Genomic DNA, 21,022 nt, shown 5'->3' with positions numbered 1-21,022 from the left:
ACTATAGGCTATGCCAATGGCACATCACCAAGAAGCTTTCATCCAAGTTGTATTGTTACAACAGCAACAACAAGGTTAGATGTGAGACATCGTTCCCTTACTGTTCCTCTCTAGCTTGGATTTTCCTCCCAGGATCGTCTGGGACGATAGTGAGATCGGCCAGGCCGATCTGCACTGTTCAAAATATCGGCCTGAAATATAAATGTTTGAGCAAGTATGATTCATAGGAGGAGTTTGAGAGTTGTTGGACTGAAATGATAAATGAAGGGGACCTTGACAACCACGGCTGGTTGAAAGAACTTTATAAAATAAGGCAGAAATGGCCCACAGCATACAACAAGAGTTGTTTTAACCTTGGTATTCTTTCAACACAACGTAGCAAATCCACTAACAATGTGTGCCACGAAATTTCAAAGCCTACGAATAGCATAACTGACTGCTTTTTGGGGTTAGAGATGGTGATGAAGACATGGCGTCAGAATGAACATGATGAAAATTTCAAATGCAGCCAGTCCGATGTACCTTTAGTTAAGAGTAGTCCAATTCTTAGGCAGGCTGCACGATTTTATTCGCGTAAATTGTATTCTTTCTTTGAGGAAGAGTTTTTACAAGGTGTGGGTGGGATGTGCATAGCTCATGCCTCAAGCAATTTATCAACATTTTTTGTCAAAACTGTTGACAACATTGATCAAACTCGCCATTGGACTGTTAATTTTGATGATGAAGAGGGTACAATTGAATGCAACTGTGGAAAATTCACTATGATAGGCATACTATGTTCTCACTGCTTAAGAGTAATAAGGCATGTTGATATAATTAATATACATCCGAAATATCTACTAAAGAGATGGTCAACTCGAGCTAGAAAAAACCTTTACTCTGACAGGCCGATAACATCTATAGTAGCTAAAGGTACCCCCTCGAATGGCTTAGGAGGTATGATGCTCTGAAATTATTTCACTAGATTCGCATATCAAATATGCACAAGAGGGCAAGGGAATGAGGAAGCAAAACAGTACATGATTGATGCAATATCTGAGATTGCTGAGAATGTAGATTTGATACTAAATGCCAAGAAGGACCATGATTTTATTACGAATTCAAGCATGCCAAAAAAATTAAAAGACCCTATAAAATGCAGGCCCAAAAGAATTTCTAATGCAAGGTTGAAGAGTCATTGGGAGAAAAGAAAACCTAAGAGGAAGAGAGCTGAGGAACAACCTACTCCTTCAACTGAACAGTGTACACCTGTAGAACCAATTAGTCAAATTATTTTTCAAAACATACCAGAATGCCAAAATAATGAAATTAAAGTTGCTAGTTGTAGTGGTTCACGTAATTAAGATGGGTTGTTGTGATATTCACTATGTTTGTTGAAATTAAAAGCTATAAAAGTTGAGGCTATTCATCTATTTTTTTTACATATTTCTCTTATGGTTTATAAACTACGTTGGCCGGATGCTAAACTGCATCTAGACATGCCGATGAAAGATTTTGTTGAGCTTGCCACAACTAGAATACATGACTGCATGGTTGTGGTTGCTGGCTGTCATCTTGAGCAACAAGCAAGACAAAATGAAATATATATAGATGTTGTGTTCATACATGACATGATCGTTGTGATCGTTTGCTTCAAGTTGCATGGAGAGAAGAGATGGCTAATAAGGAAAATAGATCATGATGTTTCTTAAATGCTGAAGGCTGAAAATGTGTCCAAAATATTTTTTTTGTAAATCATCATCACCTTGCCAGTATTCATTTCTTACAAAAGCGTCATCATGAGCTAACTTGTAAAGGCAAAGCATCAAGCTCTGATTATGTGGTTAGACGATCTAGTGATGTTCGAAATGTTATTCTTTACCATCCTTGGGATCCAGTCGAAGAAAGGTTTTTAGTAGATTTATATAAACAATTACTAAAGCAATATGTGCATGGACCTAAGCGAAAGAAGTTCTTGGAAATCAGTGATTGGCAATATTTACAATTTTAGCTTATGATAGAGTTTGGATGTTGTCCTATATAAACTCAACTCCAACAACGTGTTTATTATTTGCTTAAGAAGTAAAATTTGTTAATGTACTTAAACTATTTACAATGTTACAATGTCTACTCTATTATCATCATTCATTTAAGAGTTGAACATAACAATGTGAATGCAAGTTCCGATCTATAATTAGGCAATTTAGCTTGCCAGTTTAAAAGTTCTTCCCACTTAACATATTGTGGAAGGATTACAGTTTTCATATATTTCCAAATGAGTATCCCACAATCGTAGTTGTTTGTTTGAGTTGGAATTCCATCAGCAACCGTGACTGGCCATGATCTTATATCATTTTCAAAATTGTTTTCAGTTTCCTCGTATAAATGATTTATATGCAATTAAAGTTAACTTGTTAGTATCTACGAATCGATACATCAAACCTATAATGTTTAACCCTTCACTTACAACATTTGGGAGCACAACCCGATGCATCGGGTTAGGCAACAAATCAAAGAAAAGCTAAGTTGACTTCTTCAAATCACCAACCAGAAGTGTCCAATGTTGGTTATCATGTATTGGCAGCATAATGAAATTTGAAGCAGTTACTATATCATTGGTTACGTGAGATACATATTGTTTACTGTCTAACATAAATTTTGTGGAACCCTGTATGTTTAATCTTATTAGGAGAACTGTAAACATATATATTTATAGAATAAGAAGTAACGATATTACCCAAATGCAAACTAGAAACAAAAATAAATGGTTGATAAAGGTCAGGACGAAGTTTATTCTTCTCAGCTATCAAAATTGCAAAGGCATCAATCTGACTTCTGAAAATATGAATGTTTCCTGCAGTATAAATAGTATCTCCCCTGCAAAATATAAGAGGTCATCAGCAGAATTTTAAATGAGCGTTAGTACCTAGCAGTACCGAACGGTACCGAGGGGTACCTGGAAGTAATGATCAGTACCCAGAAGTACCGAGAGGTACCTAGCAGTAATGACTAGTACCCAGTGGTACCGGGCGGTACCTAGCGGTACAGTCGAAGTTTGAGACTTACTTATCAGTATACTTTTCAAGGCAATTGTCAATAAACATCCTCATCTCATCATTTATCATTGCACTCCCAGGATAATCAATTTTTGGTGGAGCTGGTCTTGCTTGGGGTGATTTTGAGTATCTACATCAATTAGAGTTTTTGTGAGTGCTGTCTTTGATGGGGAAGGCCTTGTAGCAACTTTTTTTATGACCTTTCTCTTATATTGCCCCGTGCTGAATGGTGTCTTTACCTCTTTTGCTTTATGGTCTACCCTGCTTCTCATCCTTCTTGTTATGCTTGTGCTGGATGAATTAGATTTGGCAGCATCATTGACATCAGCAGGAAGATTAGATGTGTTGCGTTGATTGGGATATCGGGTTTTAATGGACTTTCAACAACGACCACTATATTTGTATCCACCCCTTCACACGCCACTTTCTTATTCTCATCAGTTAGAGTCCTGGAAGAAGATTGAACATGTACATCCGGAGTCGACAAGGGATTAAATGTTGGGAAGTTCTCAGATAAGAACTTCTCCATAGCTTCGAATCTCTTATCCATCTCCCTCTGCTCAAAAACATGATGTTCTACTACCGCCATTCTTCGCTCAATCAAAGTTGTTGTAGATTCCAGGCTTACTAACATTTTCTGAAGAAATTTATTTTGATCCAATATCTTCTGGAGGTATTCAACTCTGCTATCATGGTGTACATCAGTTGGGGAAGTTGGTTGCTGCTGCCCAGGTGAGTTGGGTTGCTACTGCCCAGGTGAGTGGGGGGGGGGGGGGGGGGGGGGGGGGGGGGGGGGGGCGTGCTTTGGGTGCTTGGTGGTGGTGAGCTAATTGGGCTTGGGGGTTTCGAGGGTGTAGGTGATGTACGGAGCGGTACCGAGGGATACTGACCGGTACCTAAAAACACCTGGAGGTACCGAGCAGTACCAAAATTCCATCCAGAACTTCTGAGAAGGAACAAAGCGGAAAAAAACATACATAACAGTTCTCTCAACATAAAAAATACCCTAACGACAAACCCTAGAACTAGAAAAACTAATAGAACTTGCAATGCATTCCGAAAATAACATAAGGGGTGGTACTCAGTGTACCCCGTTGGGTACTGCTGGGTACCCAGCGGTACCCATCGATTCCCATTCGAGGTACCCAGCGTTACCCAAGCCACACAACTTACAGAGCAAAAAGGATAGCATATTACAAATACTACTATCAACCCTAAAACGTGATAAATACAAATAACTATAGAAAAAACATACATTGGCCATTTAGACGATGAAGACTGAAGATGCTTCGTGTAGAAGATGAATAATCGCCTGCAACTTCTCCTTGTGGATGAATGTAGAAAATCAAGTAGCCCGAAAAAGTAAAACTGGAAGCAATGTTTCGGATCATCTCGAAGAAATGAAATGACATACAAATTCATATCATGATGGGCCATCGGGCCAGACCGCGCTTTTTTTCAATTATTCGGGCGGTTCGGGTCGTCGGGCCGCGCTGTAAAAAAAATACACGTGCTTAACAGATAAGTGGGGTCAAGGTGGGCTCCACGTGTCAGCTACAGGTTTGCATACATAGAGCTACGTCCGCACTCCACACCCAATAAAAACTCCTGGAACACAAGCCTCTCTACAACTTGCCTGGTGTGTTTTCTGTCGTTGCCCAGCCCCTGCATGTGCTGCTGTCGCTGCCGCCATGGCCTTGCCTCTGTGTGTGTTGCTGTCGCCGGCCTTGCCTCTGTGTGTGTTGTTGTCGCTGCCTTGCTGAAGCTGCACAATGCTTTGCCAACTCTTCTGGAAGGAAAACAGCCGTCGTCTTGCTGTTTTTCAAGGAAAATAGAGAAGAAATAAAACAAAAAAAGATTTGCCTACCCATCCACTCCTAATTTATGTGACGAGCTGAACATCCCAAGGTATCAATGACAGACTATAAAATCAGGAAGTAGAAATATTAAAACTAATAAGGATGGAAGCGATAACACATTCAAGAATGCTACGTCTACATTGTGTTTTAAGTCCAGATCTTGACGTGATTTATCTTCAGATCATGAAGCTTGGACACGAAGATAAAAAGTTCCAAAATTCCTAATGAACGCCTAAGTTCACTGTAGCCATCTCAATTTGTCCAACAGAACACATTTGAGAGACCCATTCTTAGAATCTTGAAAAAACTACCACTTCTTACTGAGTTATCCATTTGAAGAGATGAATCATATACAACAGATTAATACTACAGAACTTCTTGCCTGGGCTGTTTAACAAAAAATTAAAGACAATATCATATAGCTTTTATCAAGAAAGACTAAATCTACTAATTATCTACTAATTTAATAAGTAAATGGAAATTACATACAGGATCTATACATGAAATAATACCTCTCAGAAATTGCCAACAATGCATAGTGTACACATGCAAGCCACAAGATGTACATGAGTCACTATTGTGGCCGAGCTGAAAGGACTTCATTCATTAAAATCTAAAAATTACAGCCTTCTTGATACCCTTTACTTGGCTAACTGCTAAGCCGACGATAAAAGCTTGTCTTCACATACGCTAACCAATGAAAAAAATAATTTTTGAAAAGCTAAATCCTCTATATCAATTATCTTTTCAGTGCATCAAAGACACTAGAATAAGCTAGTTAGTACCGATCATTGGCTGATAAATTTTTCATGATGGACCGCCTCTTTTTGTTCTTCCAGAACTCATCTTTCTTACCCTTTTTTGGCTTCAAACCCATTTTACTGTTGACTATTCCAAGAATGGCACTTCTATCCCTTATGTTCTTTGTAGCTGCTTTCGCATCTAAAATAGCCCGCAGTTTATGGTAAGAGCTGGCTTCAGGTACTTTCCCACTTCTAATCATTTGTTTGTGATAATAGAATGCACGGGTGAAATCGCGAACACGTAGATATGCATATATCATGGTTGAATAAGTAACAGAATCAGGCTTCAATTCTAGAGCAGCCATCTCTTTAAGCAGCTGCGGCAACCTGTAATGTTGTCCACCCCTTGCATATGCATTCATCAAAATATTATAGGTCATTACAGTTGGCTGGATACCAAACTTTCCAAACTCGGAGATCACATCTCTTGCTTGGACATAGAGACCATGCTTGGCAAATCCATCCAAAAGAATATAAAAAGTGACTTTAGTTCCTTCAACTTTTTTCAAGATCATCGTTTTCCAGATTTCCATCAACATTTTGGTTTCACCGGCACGCCTAAATGCATCAAGCAGAGCTGTGTAAGTCTCTATGGAAGGTGTAATTCCTTCTCTCTCCATCCTTTGATATGCACTATATGCCTTTTCATGCCAACCACTGACAGAAAATGCATGTATAAGAGCAGTATATGAATGAGAAGTCGGATTGATTCCCGCAGCTTTCATCCTCAGGAAGGAATCTGCAGCTTTCTCACTCATTTTTTTCTGCCTCCCATAAGCGCTTATGAGACAAGTATATGATTTCACATTCGGTTTCAGACCTAAAGTTTGCATTTCCAAAAGAAGATCTTCAACTATCTCAGGTTGCATTCTCCTACTGTATGCATCCATCAAGATGTTATAGGTCGAGGTGGTTGGTTTTAGTCCTTTCATCTTCATCTCATTCAAAAGGCCTTCAACTTCTTCTATCTGGTTAGATTTACCATAAGCATCCATCAATGTGTTGTATATTATGACGTTTGATGTGATCCCATTCTTCTCCATCTCAGACTGAATGATGAGGGCTTCCTTCTTTAGTCCCTCGTCACAAAAGGTTTTTATCAATGCACCAGAAACTTCTGGACTCCATTTGACACCTTTTCTATTCAAGCGTTCAAAGAAATCCCAAACATCTTTTGCACATCGACCGCTTTTTCTCATGGTCGTAACCAGAATGGAGCAGGTCACATGATCCGGTTGAATATTATTGGTTTCCATTGCTTCAAATACTCCCCAAGCATCATCATATCTGCTAGCAGTTACATTTTCAGAAGAGGAAATGGTAATTCCCGCGTAGAAATTTCTAGATTGTGTTTACTCCAAAAAGGTATCTCCACCTAAGGGTGAAGTTATAGGAAAATGTTATGGGGCTGATGAACCATATAAATTAAATGTGATGGAAGATATTTCTCTGTTTTTCATTCAAATTCATCTGTGTGTGGTCTTACGTTATCTATTGAATGCTATGACTTATGGCATCATAGTATACTGCATGTGAATCTTAAATATCTGATCAAGCTAAACAACCTAGAAAATCATTCAAGTCCATATAAAGAGATTAAGAGATATTAGAATTAATTCATTCTAGGAGAAATTAGAATTAATTCATTCTAATCCATGTGAAATGAACGGCATTTTACTAAGAGATAATTGAAATTTCATTGCATTTATTGATGTAGGCATTAAATTTTGCTATGCTTATTTAGTAAAAAATGTACGTTGAGCAAGTTTATAACTGTAAGAAAATGAAGAAGAAAACTACTTAAAAAAATTATATTTCGGAGATCTGACCGAGGAAAAGAACATATACTTTCGTGAAGGAAATGTAATAATTCATAAGAATATTGCACCATATGCACCACAATCTAATAGGCTTGCAAAAAGAAAAAAAAAGGAATTTTAACTGACATAATAATGGCTATAGTTTGGGGTTAAGGACTGGCTGACAATATGTTGGGAAAGGGTCTATTATATCTTGTTACATTTTTAGCATAATATCACAAAAAAAAATATTAAAACATCTTAGAAATCTTGAAAAAATAGAAACCCGATTAAAAATATTTGACAGTGGGGATGCCTAGCAAAAGGGCGTTTAGCTATAATAAGAAAACAAAATTCAGATATATGCTTACAATGCATATAGATTTTTAGTAACAAATGCAAACTACACTAACAAAACAACAAACTTGAAAACGAAAACTAAAGAAGCTTCTTTCACACAGATGTATATCCTTTCAAAATCAAAATAGTTGATACTTATTGTTAATTTCAAATAAATCTTAATGTCAAGAACTTCAGAATGAATAAAGAAAAAGGTCTAAAATTAGAAAGAAAAAAAAAGTATAATAACTTTATTACTTTCTTATGAGATGGTGCTTTATTTTTACTAATAATATGTCCTATTATAATTCTCAGTTTGGTACAAAAGCTAACTAACGTGTCATCTCGTTGAAAACCAACATGATGTAAATCAATCTTTATTTAGATAGGCGTTAAAGTTGCCTCAAGGCGAGTGTTGCGCAACGGCTTATTCAGTTAAACCCCACAATAATCAAGAACAATTGAGAAAATTGGCTCCAAAACCTGATAAATAGCAATACATACACTCGTGTATATCATTGAAGAAGACGAGCAAAAAGCGGTGCACCACAATAGGCACTTCATCCCATCTGCAGCCCAACTGAGCCACTGCAGCAGCCACTGCCACACAACTGCAATCCAATGGAACCACCGCCCAGCCACAGGGAACCTCTTGACAGCTGAATCCCAAATCAGTTCAGTAGCATTCGGTTTTATTATTTGAAATAAACTCTATCTTTTGTATAAATTTATACAAAAAAAGGTTCAGACATTAGGTCGAAAACCAGTTCGGCCAAGTCTTTATATACTCCGCTACTATAATTTTTATCTGAGGAAATAAAACTCTGATTCTCACTTATCTAATGTCTACTCTCTAGGAGTCCACACCTACTCAAAAAGTATCTTATCCTTCTTAATTCGTCAAGTATAACAATTGGTACTCTTGTTGAGAGCAAGATGATGAATGCAAATTTGGCCGAGCTTTCCGATCTTTTCAAACCCATCAAGAATCTCAGTTTTCTAAAATTCAGAAATCTGTTTACCAAACTGATGTTCAATTCGCTTCCATTGGCACAACCTTACAACAATTACATGTCCTCAAAGGCTTTGTGGACAAGCCCCTCGATAGCCTTTGCATTGACCGGTTGTCACATCCAATACATCAAAAACCGCCTCCTTCCATTGGCATCCTAGGATCAGCCGCCCATTTCCCCTCCCAACAATAGTCGATGTCCACTTCTGATTTCCCTTTCCTTGAAACCATGAAAATTAAACTCCCTCCCTCTAATGGATTCAATGCAAAAACATGGATCTTTAATGCCCATGAGTATTTCAATTTTCATAATACTTTGTACTGACCTCGTGTAAGAATTACATCTTCTCATCTTTAAGGCCCTTGGCTACATGGTATTAATGGCTTCGAATGAAAGGCCAAAACCCCTCTTGGACCAAAGTCAAGCTATCATTATAAAAATGCTTTGATATCTCTTCTAACGAAGATTTATAGGGCAATATCTCTAATTTTTCCTAATAACCTTTTATTCTTGAATAGCAAACAACTTTTGAAAAGCTTGCTTTCAAGGTTCCTAATCTATCTAAATATACTCTTATTAGTTATTTTATTTTTTTGTCTCAAACAAGAATTACGTAGAGAACTTTTCAAACAAATCTATTACTCTCTTAAATGCCATGGAATTAGCTTGCCATCACGAATCCAAATTTCAACATTTCTTTGTATTTCCTTCCTCGCATTGGCGAAAAATATTTTGAAACCTTATCGCCAACAAACCCACATCCCACCACTCAATCACCTCTCAGCCAAACCCCTCCTCACATTCCACCATTGTTGGCTCAACCATTTAGACCTCTTTCCCTCCCTATCTAACACTCTCACATACGGAAATTCAATTTCGTCATGATAAAGAACTTTGTTTTAACTGTAATGACAATTTTGGACCTCAACACCATTGCCCTAATAAGTTTTATCCCTTACTAGGCATTGACAAGATAGACCAGTTGGATGATCAAATTATTTCTACGATTGACATTAATTCCCAAGAATCATCACCATAAATAAGCTAAATGCTTTAACCAGACAATTTAATACTTGATCGGCTTAATCTTTTCATTGTTGTGTGTTGCTTCGGTTGTTGTCCGTTCCCCCTTTTTTTGCACGGCATTCCCTGCTGTGTGCTGCTTCAGTTTTCTCCTATCTTGCTGTCTATTTCCCACCCTTTCATGATTTGGTGGTGGTTGGTTTTCTATTGATTTCATATGAAGATTTTGGTTAGTGAATGTTGGTTTTATGCTGGTTTCCTAGGAAGAATTTGGTAATCTGTTTACTTTTCTGGCTGTTTGGTTCTCCATGCTGTCTATTCCCCTCCCTTTGCTATTTCCTATGAAATGTTGGCGCTATTGGACTCATTTTTTACCTATATATGGGAGTTGTTTGATGTTATTGTAGAAAATTTTTGGATGAAGTGTTTACATATAAACCTGCGGGTTTTTAGCTTGCAAGCTAATCTCCTATTCGCCTCCTCTTATACTTCGTCTTGGTCTTCTTCCTCTTCTTCTATTTCCACGGTAACAGTCCAACTGTATCCTTCTTCTCTTGTGAGCTTGGTGGTGTCTGCTGACATGTATTGGTTGGTATTTGTCGGAGGGTGGACTTGTGCTGGATCGATTCAGTGCTAGATTCCGGGTTAGATCTTTCTTTGAGCACCTATCCTAAATTTTATAAGACTTTGCAGGTGAGGTGACCACTTGTTGGTTGCTCTAAGGGTAGCTTTATATTACCTTTTCTTATTTGTTTTCCCTTCGGATTTCACAAAAGTTTTCTAAAAGACTTGTTTCTTCTTTAAGTTTTGTTTTGTGGATGTTTATGAGTTATTGAAAGAAAGTTTTCCCTATTTGATTTCCTAAGTGTTCTTCATAAAATTTTTAAAAACTTAGGTTGCACCAGAGGGCAGTGGGATGATTGGTGGTGTGAGTGATGTCCTCAGTGGGAGAACAGAGATGAATAGATGATAACAGTAGCAATTGAGTGTGTGGCTTTGTGAGTGAAGCTCGGTTCAACTACTGGAGGTTGGAGGGGAGCTCGACATAGTGAGCAGGGATTGGTTTGGAGTAAAGGAACTGTTTGGATTGCAAGTTTATGTGGGTTGTTTGAGTTTATGATTGTTGTAGTGTGAGAGGTAGTGGGTGAGGAGTATTGGGGAAAAAGTTAGTGGGATCGAACGAGCTGAGAGGTCGGATGGCTGTGGAAGAAAACTGAGAGGATTTGGTCGGGTGCGAGAAGGAACGGGAGTGGAGATCGGAAGGTTGGGATCTGTTGCAGAAGATGGTTCGGTTGTGAATAGGAAGAGGGAATCAGAAGGTGTAAACAGGCTGAGTTGTGGCTGGGGAGATTCAAATGGGGGGGGGGGGAGCGATCGAGCAAGAGTTGGCGTTCGGTAGTAGAAGGTTTAGAATCGAATGAAACTGGAAGAGGCGAATAGACAAGGTCGGTCAATTGATGTTCGCGCCTAGTTCGGCTTCTACTAGGCTCGGACATAGACAAAGGTCGAATGGCTATGGAAGAGAGCTGAGAGGATCTGGTCGAGTGCGAGAAGGAACCTGAGTGGAGATCGGAAGGTTGGGATATGTCACAAAAGATGGTTCGGTCATGAACAAGAAGAGGGAATCAGAAGGAGTAAACAGGCTGAGTTGGGGTTGGGGAGATTCGAATGGGGGTCCGATCGAGCAGGAGCTGGCATCGGGCTATGGCGTTCGGCAGTCGACGGGTTCGGTCGATTGATGTTCGCACCTGGTTCGGCTTATGTTAGGTTCGGACAGAGACAGAGGGAGGAGGGCAGTGGGGTTAGTCCGATCAGAGGTGTATTGGGTAGAGGGAAGCTTGTGGGATACGGCTCGGTTGAGTGTCGATGCCGAATTCGGCTCACAGACGGAGGGTCGACACAGCAACTGCTCGCGTGTGGTAGGGAGGATCAAAAGAGATCGGCGAGAGGCTTGGTCGAGTGCTTTCGCAGGAAGTGTGGTTCGAATAGGGAAGAAATGAGAGCTGGAGCATTTTTGTGTGAGGAAGGCTCCGTCTTGGGCAGAGGTTCAATCGCAGGTGCAAGAAGGATCAAATGCTTGCAGGATCGAACAGTAGAAGGAGGCCGTGAGGTTGGTAGCTTGTGAGCGGGAGAACAAAAAAATGAAATGTCTTGTTTTCTCCTTTGTTTTAACGATTCAAACAAGAGTAAGGATCTTTAACGTCATTTGTAGGATTTCCAACAATGCATAGCAGGCAAAGGATTTGAGCAGAATTTGGGTAGATTTTTCAACAAATGGAGGGTCGACACAGCAACTGCTCGCATGTGGTAGGGAGGATCAAAAGAGATCGGCGGGAGGCTTGGTCGAGTGCTTTCGCAGGAAGTGTGGTTTGAATAGGGAAGAAACGAGAGCTGGAGCATTTTTGTGTGAGGAAGGCTCCGTCTTGGGCAGAGGTTCAGTCGCAGGTGCAAGAAGGATCAAATGCTTGCAGGATCGAACTGTAGAAGGAGGCCGTGAGGTTGGTAGCTTGTGAGCGGTAGAACAAAAAAATGAAATGTCTTGTTTTCTCCTTTGTTTTAACGATTCAAACAAGAGTAAGGATCGCGGTGGATTTGCACACGCGGGGATGAGCATCTGAATTCGGCGTCGTTTGCAGAATTTCCAACAATGCATAGCAGGTATAGGATTTGAGCAAAATTTGGGCAGATTTTTCAACAAATGTGCACCCCCTCCCCCCCGGATGAGCATATGAATTCGGCGTCATTTGTAGGATTTCCAACAATGCATAGCATGCAAAGGATTTGAGCAGAATTTGGGTAGAGCTGGAGCATTTTTGTGTGAGGAAGGCTCCGTCTTGGGCAGAGGTTCAGTCGCAGGTGCAAGAAGCCCCCCCCCCCCCCCAAACCTCCTTCTAAAGAGGATAATCTTTCATTCATTGGTCATCCTAATGTCTCTTCCTACCTTGTATTCTTCCTTGAATCCTAAGAGAGATGATCACTGGCGGAACTATATTGTACTCAGGGGGGGCAATTGCCCCCTCTCAAAAATAAAATTTTAATTAAAGCTTAGGGTATTTAAGTAATTTGCCCCCCCTAAATTTTTACTTTTGCCCCCTTTTTGCCCTAATAAGCCGCTCAGTCGCTCACCCTTCTTGTTCGCGCGGCAGCCGGCACAGGAATCATGTGACTCGCAATCGCCAACTCGAGGTTTCTTCTCCGCGCGACGATCATCCACGAGCCAGCCATTCGACAGTTCGGCTCCACTTCGTTGCCAAGTTCTTTTTTCTCTTTTGCGATTTTGCTTCAGATTTTTGCTCCAGACTGATTCGTTTCCAAATGATTTGATTTTTGCCTTACGGTTCTCTAGCCACACAACAATGTTTGCACGGTGGCAACTGCTTATTCAATTTTTCTTCAGTTATTTATAATATTTAAATCGCCCAATAAATAAAGGATCAAATAATAAAAAAGTTTTAGGTCAGAGATTGATTTATTTTCTTCTCATGAATCATTTAATATAAAGGATATATGTTCATTTCAATATGATGAACAATGCCAGATTAAGTTAATCTTGAGTTTTAAGATGAATGACAAATTTCCATCAATTTTATTTCAGTTTAGGCCTTTCTTGTTATCGTCTTCGACCATTCTGGCTACTGCCTTCAATTTGTTACTATGCAGTTTCAGTTGGGGCTCGAAAATGGATGTTTTTAAGCATGTATGACAAATATTTTGTTTCAAAATATTCTCTGAATATTGTATCAGAGATAATGGTCGAAAAAATTAAGATCCAAAACTCTGGTGCCTCCACCATAAATTTTGCCGGTCTAGAGTTTTCTTTGTAAGTTTGAGTTCTTTTCAAGAAATGCCCCCAATTTATTATTTATGAATAGGCACAATAGATTGCATTGGCCATTTAAAAAAAAACAATTTTTACACAGGATATATCAAATGGTAATTTAGGTAATTTATCCATCCAGCTTCATTCATTTTTTAGCCTTTATTACAAGAGTTTTTTTAGGCAATTCCCCCCCCCCCCCAATCCCCCCCCCCCCCCGGCCTAAAAACAGCGGTCGAACCCTGTCAGGGAGTGCTGCCCCCTTGGACCTCCGACATATATACATTATAAGTTTGCCCCCCCTGAAAATTAGGGCTGGTTCCGCCCCTGGAGATGATCCTGGTATAGTTGGTGGAGGATAAGGAATAGTTGCAGCAAACAGTGGTGTTGGTGGTGGCATAACTTCCTATTTTGGGTGTTTAAGAATTGGGTGCTACATTTTGTATGCTTTAAATAGATTGTTTACCCTTGGGCTTGATTTTTTTATGTATGTTTTGTTGAAATTAGATTGCTCTTAGGGTGTTTGGGCTGTAGCCGGCGGCTAAGGTTTTTGGGAGAGTCGGATCTTCCTCTCCAGTAGAAGATCAATTGTATCTTGTTCATTGTCTTCCCTATTTCATCAATTTAAAAAGTTTTGCTCTAGTTATTCCTTATGATTCTTCTTGTGGATTGTGTTTGGGATGCTGAAATTAAATTTCAGCCAAGAAGTACTGAATTTCTACGAGCACTTCATAACAAATTGGTATCAGAGAGGTGCCCTTGTCTGAAATATAGAACTTCCTTGCTAATTTCTGTTGTGTTTCCCTTTTTGATCTTGCTGATTTTTCCTGTTTGAAGACCATAACCGCTGTGTTTTTTTGCCGTTTTTGCAGTTTGGAGCCTAGATCCTGCTACCTATGTCAGGAAATAAAGGTAGAAGTGTTGGAGGGGAAGATCAAACGATTGAAATCAAAAATTTCAAATCTTCAAGCTCAAGTTTCAGATTTTAAAAGTCAAAATTCAGCCGTCCACGAGTAGATTGAGGAGAAATTTTTCATCCTAAAGGAGATGTTAAAGAAGCTTCTCGAGGGTCAAACCAAAACGGCGTCGGCAGAGGCGAGGGAAACCGCCGACCACCAAGTAAGTGGGGAAAAACCTAATCTGATAAAGCGAAGGGAAGATCAGGAGGGTGAGATTTTGGAAGGAGAAGAGAGAATGCTTCCCCTAGAGCCTATTCCTAGGAGGAGTCAGGTAGAAGATATGGAGAGAGGCGTTGGGGGGTGGGGCATGAGCAAAGGGACATTGAATATGAAAAGAAGGGGGTTGATTATGATCAAAGGAGCGTTGAATTTGAAAGGGTAGGGGCGGAATTTGAAAAGAAAGATGTAGAGTTTGAAAGGAGAGGAGCTGAATTTGAAAGGAAAAGGGCTAACTATGATCAAAGGAGCGTTGAATTTGAAGGAAGAAGGTGGGATTTTGACGAAAGGTTTGAGTACGAGCGCAGAAGAGATGATTGGCACACTTGGGAAGAATCACCCCCTTGGAGAATGGAAATTACAGAGGAAATAGAGGGCGGAAGAGATCCGAGGGTGAGGAAGTTTAAGATACATATTTTTGAGAGAGAGAATGCACGTGAGTATATCTACATGGTGGAAAGGTACTTTACAATCAATAGGTTGACAAATGAGGAGCGACTGATGGCGGTTGGGATGTGCTTGGAGGGGAAAGCTTTAGCATGCTACTAGTGGAGGGGTACAAGGCAGCCCATACGGACCTAGAGGGAGTTTAAGGACTACTTGTCAGAACGTTTTCAAACCAGCAAGGGAGGGGACTCCCATGAGCAGTTCTTTGCTCTAACGCAGAAGGGGATAGTGGTGGAGTACCGTAAGCAGTTTGAACACCAGGTAAGCCAACTGGGCTAGCTTCCGAAGACTGTATTGGAGGGGAACTATGGAAGGGCTCAAACTAGAGATTGGGGATACAGTTAGAGTGATGAGGTCTCATGATTTGGGAGCTAGTTCAGTTAGTGGAGGATCAGAGGCACCTGAAGAAAGGGACTGGAGGCAGCAGCTCAGGAGGTTCGTACAGGATAGCCACCACCCTTTTGACACCCAAGGATCCAACACTGGATATTCTTATGGAAACCTTGAAGAAGAAGACTATAGGAGGGAGGCTTGGAAAAAAAACTTCAAGAAGCTCATAGAAATAGAGTTATATGAGAAGAGGCTGAAAGGGTTGTGTTTCAAATGTAAGAATAGGTATACACCGAATCACAAGTGCAAGGATCGAACCCTTCAGGTTCTCATCGTTTGTGATGACGAGGACGTTAAGGAGGGAGCCACATGTCCACCTTGCATATAAAGCGGGGGTATTATTAAACCGGTCCAGGAGGGCCCAGCTTAGCCGGTCCTCATGGATAGGCTTCCGCCTGTTTGAGACAGAACAAAATTCCACCTAATTGAGTGGAACAAGCGTCCGCCTGTTTTGGTAGGAAAATTCAAAAGGGTGGGGGTCGATTAGGAGAGAAGAAAAAGGGGAGGGATATTTTGGCCTTGATTACATTTTGTATACTTTAATTATATTGTTTACCCTAGGGTTAGATTTTTTTATGTATGTTTTGCTAAAATTAGATTGCTCTTAGGGTGTTTGGCCACTAGCCCGCGGATAGGTATTTGGGAGAGTAGGATCTTCCTCTCCAATAGAAGATCCATTGTATCTTATTTGTTTGTTTTTTACTTATTTGATCAATTAAAAAGTTTTGCGCTAGTTATTCCTTGTAATTCTTCTTGTAGATTGTGTTTGGGCTGCTGAAATTTAATTTCAGCCAAGAAGTATTAAATTTATAAAAGCATTTCCTAACATCTTCTTGTCTCACATGCCCTTTATTTTTTGCATTTTTATACCTAACTTGATATTTATAAAAACTTATTATTACTACTTGCTTGTGTGCACTTTTTCTCCTTATGGACATTATGCCTAGGCATCCTAAGAATATTTTAAATTTTAAAATCAATTTAAACTTGTTTATTCATTTGACCAGTAGCCAACTTTTCTACTTAAGAAAAAAATATATATAAAAATAAACATGGTTATGCTATAGCTTGAACATAGATGTGTGACACACTTATATGAACTTATGTGACACCTTCAAGTCATATGACTTGAACTTAGTCAACCAAACCTTATTGATGCATAGACAATGCATGACTTAAGTTGGATCAGCATGTAGACTTACAAATTACCATAATTGCATTATTTTCATTACATTATTGAAACTCATGTGCATCTTTAGCTTCCTATCGACCAGCCTATATTGCACGACATTGAGACTAAAAGTCATGTGTTTAAATAAGATGAGGAGTTTGAAGGCATCCCTCCATCTAATGGGTAAAATTCCTATCATCAACCTTCAAGAAATCCTTCCCGCGATTAGGCATTCAATGAGGATTTCACCTAGTATAAGGCCCCATCACCAATCCAAGCAAATTATTTTAGTTTCTTGGGAAAATATAAGCGTGGTCTCTTTCATAGGGCAATTCCTTAAGTTTCCATTCCTCGGAATTAATGTCAAAGTATCCTATCTATCATTGACCAGTCCCAATTTCGTGGATTATAGGTCACATATATCTAATCTAGAGTCACAATGAACAGGCAGAAATAGGACAGGATACAACAATCAATAGAGTAAATACAGAGCAACCTCAACCAATCAATAGGAAAGGATAAAAACAGTTTGAGTAGGATAACATCGTAGGCATATAACTATACACTCCAATTGACTCCAAAAACTGATTGAAATTTAAAACTCAAAGTAATCGACGTGCCGTACCACTCAGAATCTTCCGATGACTTTTGACTATGAGTAGAGTTTTTCATCAATGTGCCTCGCTATCTAGTCTTCAGGAGCTAAGGTTTTCCTTCAATTTTTGGATACAAATATCGTCATGTTTATCCTTAAATACATAATTTATTTCAGGCCCAACTTTAAATTCAGCTAGTGAACAGCTTGAAACCTTAACACTATAGCCCATATGCAACTTAGTAGAACAGAAGCATGATTCACATGACAACAATAACGAAGTTCTAAAAACCGTGCTTGCTTGATTTTATTATTATTTCCAAAGATTCTCAAACAGGCAGATGCAATGCAGAAGAAAGTGCAGCTATTTTAAAGCTGTATCTTACCTGCCGCAGCATGACAGACCAGAAATTGCAGCATTATATAGCCTAACATCTCTAAACTGCTTTGCCCGTGGCAAATTCTCAAAGAGAATCATCAGCTTCTCCCCCATTCCGGCCTTTCCCAAAACTGGAAAGACAACAGAGCATGCCCTTGAGGTCACTAGGGACGGCTCCTGCAACCGCATCCATTCGAACAGGTACAAGCAGCTCCAAGCAAGGCCATCCTCCCCCATCCTCGCCAAAAGCTCTATACATTCACTCTCCCCAATCTTCCCGACAAACGAATCCAAGAAATCTCCCAATGCAGAATTCTCGGGGAGGTTCCGCGCAATTCGAAGGATATCTCCTACTACGCCATCCTCAGCAAGGCCAAGTGGAGCCGCAGACTCCAATTCAATGGTTTGCTCTTCCTCATCGAGAAGGCTAGCTTCGGCAGGATCTATGTCCGCTATGTGCCAGGCCCTGCCTCCTTCGTGCTTAGGGTCTGGGACTGGCTTGCGGGATTTGAAGAAACTGCGAATAGGATCCAAATCCAAATCATCCTCGTCCACTAGGCCTTCTTCGAAATCCTCATCGTAGTTCTTGTCCTCAAGTTGATCTTCGTCTATACGTTGCAGGTGACGTAGGAAGATCGGATCCTGTGGAACGGAAATGGCGTCTTGGGCGGCAGAGAAAAGGGGAAGAGTTAGGGTTTTGGAGCGGCGAAGGAGAAGCCGGAGAGAAGAAAGGGTGGGGAGACGAGGAATGGGAGGAGGTGAGGAACGAAAAGGAAGGATTTTGAAAGCGAGGGGGAGTTCTACGAGCCGAGGGAGCGGCATAGCCATAGTGCAGCATCCAGCAACTGCTCCGCAGTGGTCGGCATGCATGTCGGTAACACATATTAGAAGATAAATTTGACTTTACATTAGCTAAATAACATACTTATTTGTTCTTGGTGTAAATTTCTTTTTTCATATAAAATTATTTGAATTGAAGTTCTTTCTTCATATAAAACTATTTGAAATGAAGGATAATCAGTTTTTTAAGACTATTTAGCTCATCTTGATCTCTTGATTAAATTTTTTAGCTATCAATCAAGAAGCTTGGGATTCAATATTTATTTTGAAAATTTTGGCTATCAATTTATTTTGCAGTGAACTTTCATAAGCAATATGCAAATCAAAAAACTATCCTCGAATCACGCCCAATCATACTAAGAAAAGCGAACAGAAAAATAGAGCGAGAAAAAATGGTCACGAGTAGACTCTCTATTTATTGAATTGGGTTGAAGTTTGACCATTCAAAAATTGGCTACATACATGGTTATACAAAAAAGGAGAAACATATTTGAGTTGATGATGTTGTTTATCAAGTTCCTAGGAAATTCTAACTTGGCGTATATTTTGATGGTAAAATAGTCAAATAGTTAATCAATAATTTCTTTGTAAAGATAGTCATCCCATTCAATAGTCATTAGGAAAAACTTCATAGATCATACTAATTTTCTCGAGGTGAGTTTTGAGATTGTATTTAACAACTTTTAGGTTGGTCCTCTTGTTGTGTGACAAGTTTCTTTTGAGTTGAGATCAACTTAGGTTCAATTGTGTCAACGTAACTTGAATTGAGCCAATTTTACTTGAACTCAATTTTCTTGATATTTGGATATGCATTAGCTTATCGAAACTTTTACATCTTCCGAATTTTATTGTCAAATCAAAATGTCTGACTTGATGAAGTCTTCAGAGAAAGATCCTTAGAAGTCCCTGGCTCGACATTCATTATGGTCAAAAAGCTGAATAACTTATATTGTGGTCCAGAAAGCTGGGTTCAAGTCAAGTTATCTGAGTTCAAGTTAAATTGATCGATATACTTCAAACCAAGTTAACTTAGCCTATCAGGTCTTAGCTCAAAAGAAACACGTCAGTCTACAAGAGAACTCGCCTCAAGCAAACAACTCCAATCTCAGCACTCATCCCAGCTAGGTGAGTATGATCCATGAAGTCGACCCTAATAAGAGCTCAAGATGACGACTTCATGTATAAGGGAAAATGCAACTTGACCATCACTACATGTCAAGCTATTGACTTCTAATAAGTTTGGTGGATGACTTCATCAAGTAGATATTCAGTTTAGAGAACCATATTTCAAAAAATATAAGAAAAATGGAAAAAAATGTGCATCCAAATAGCAAGAAACAAGTCAAGTCATCCAAATTCATGTAAGTTGGCATGGCTTTGGCAAAATTAACTCAATCTGCTACGTCTCATCTAAAAAATCTCATAAAACTACAAGAGAACTCGCCTCGAGTAGGTCATTCCAATCTCAACAATCACCCCGACCAAGTGAAAAAGTTATAGTCGTTTTCTTATTAACTTTAATAATAAACATAAATATATATATAATTTTTACCCCTTAGAAGAACATAGATAAAATTTTAATAAATATTATGACCCCCTTAGAAGTTGAACTCTCATCATCATCTCGAAATTGACATACCCATGTTGGATTCATTTCAACCCTATTGGAGATGATAATACTCCTCATGCACTCATGATAAACGTTTTGACTGAATAGAACTAGACATCCCAAGCTCTTTGAGGCATCAAATTTCTCAATCTCATGCTTGATTACAATCATATTTTATTAGGCTATGATATCAAATATTAGAGAAAAAAATAATTGTAAAAGTGAAATAAATAAAACCAATTCTCAAAATAATAACAAATGCTTTAAGAATAGTAAGAAAACACTTTAAACATATGAAGTTCAACAAATAAAAGAGGGTACAAGATGATGTTAGGGAACCAAAATACACCCAATCTCATCATGATAAGGTTTTGCATTTGCATGACATCCGGAAATTTCACCTAAAGCTACTAAATGTTCAAGTAAACTTCCATTAAACTCTCAGCCAGAGGCCAAATTTATATTAGAATTTATTATTTAGTCCCCACTACATTTCACGTTTTAAACCTCAATTCCTCTTTATATCAGATCCTAATTATTATGATAAAAAAAGCAAAAAATTAAAATCAATTTTAAATCTTAAGACCAACTAAACTATTCAAGCTAAACCTTTTTATGAAAGGTGTTATCCAAACCAATGTGAAAGCCATTTCCTACCCAAAAAAAAAAAAGGAAGCTTCTATTTAGACATCAATATATTTTGCAATCATTTAATCTGAAGCTAAACT

General features: G+C 39.1%; 1 protein-coding gene across 2 annotated transcripts; it reads right to left on the bottom strand.

The window, feature by feature from the left end:
- Window positions 1-5,333: 5,333 nt before the first annotated feature.
- On the bottom strand, window positions 5,334-18,711 carry LOC110105154 (pentatricopeptide repeat-containing protein At5g50280, chloroplastic). 2 transcript variants are annotated; one of them, XM_028696181.1, is made up of 3 exons: window positions 17,853-18,711; window positions 8,405-8,494; window positions 5,334-6,984 (listed from the first exon to the last, which is right to left on the bottom strand). In XM_028696181.1, exons 1-3 carry the CDS (start codon window positions 18,671-18,673, stop codon window positions 5,673-5,675), a joined length of 2,223 nt encoding a protein of 740 aa, XP_028552014.1. In that variant the 5' UTR covers window positions 18,674-18,711; the 3' UTR covers window positions 5,334-5,672. The 2 variants fall into 2 exon arrangements, with proteins under 2 accessions (XP_028552014.1, XP_020690200.1); XM_020834541.2 differs by lacking the exon at window positions 8,405-8,494.
- Between the last annotated feature and the right edge of the window lie 2,311 nt (window positions 18,712-21,022).

This window comes from Dendrobium catenatum, unplaced genomic scaffold, assembly GCF_001605985.2.
Source record: "Dendrobium catenatum unplaced genomic scaffold, ASM160598v2 fragScaff_scaffold_716, whole genome shotgun sequence".
Lineage (NCBI taxonomy): Eukaryota > Viridiplantae > Streptophyta > Magnoliopsida > Asparagales > Orchidaceae > Dendrobium > Dendrobium catenatum.
Note: the sequence above shows the minus strand (reverse complement) of the source record. Positions and strands in the feature narration are given on the sequence as shown.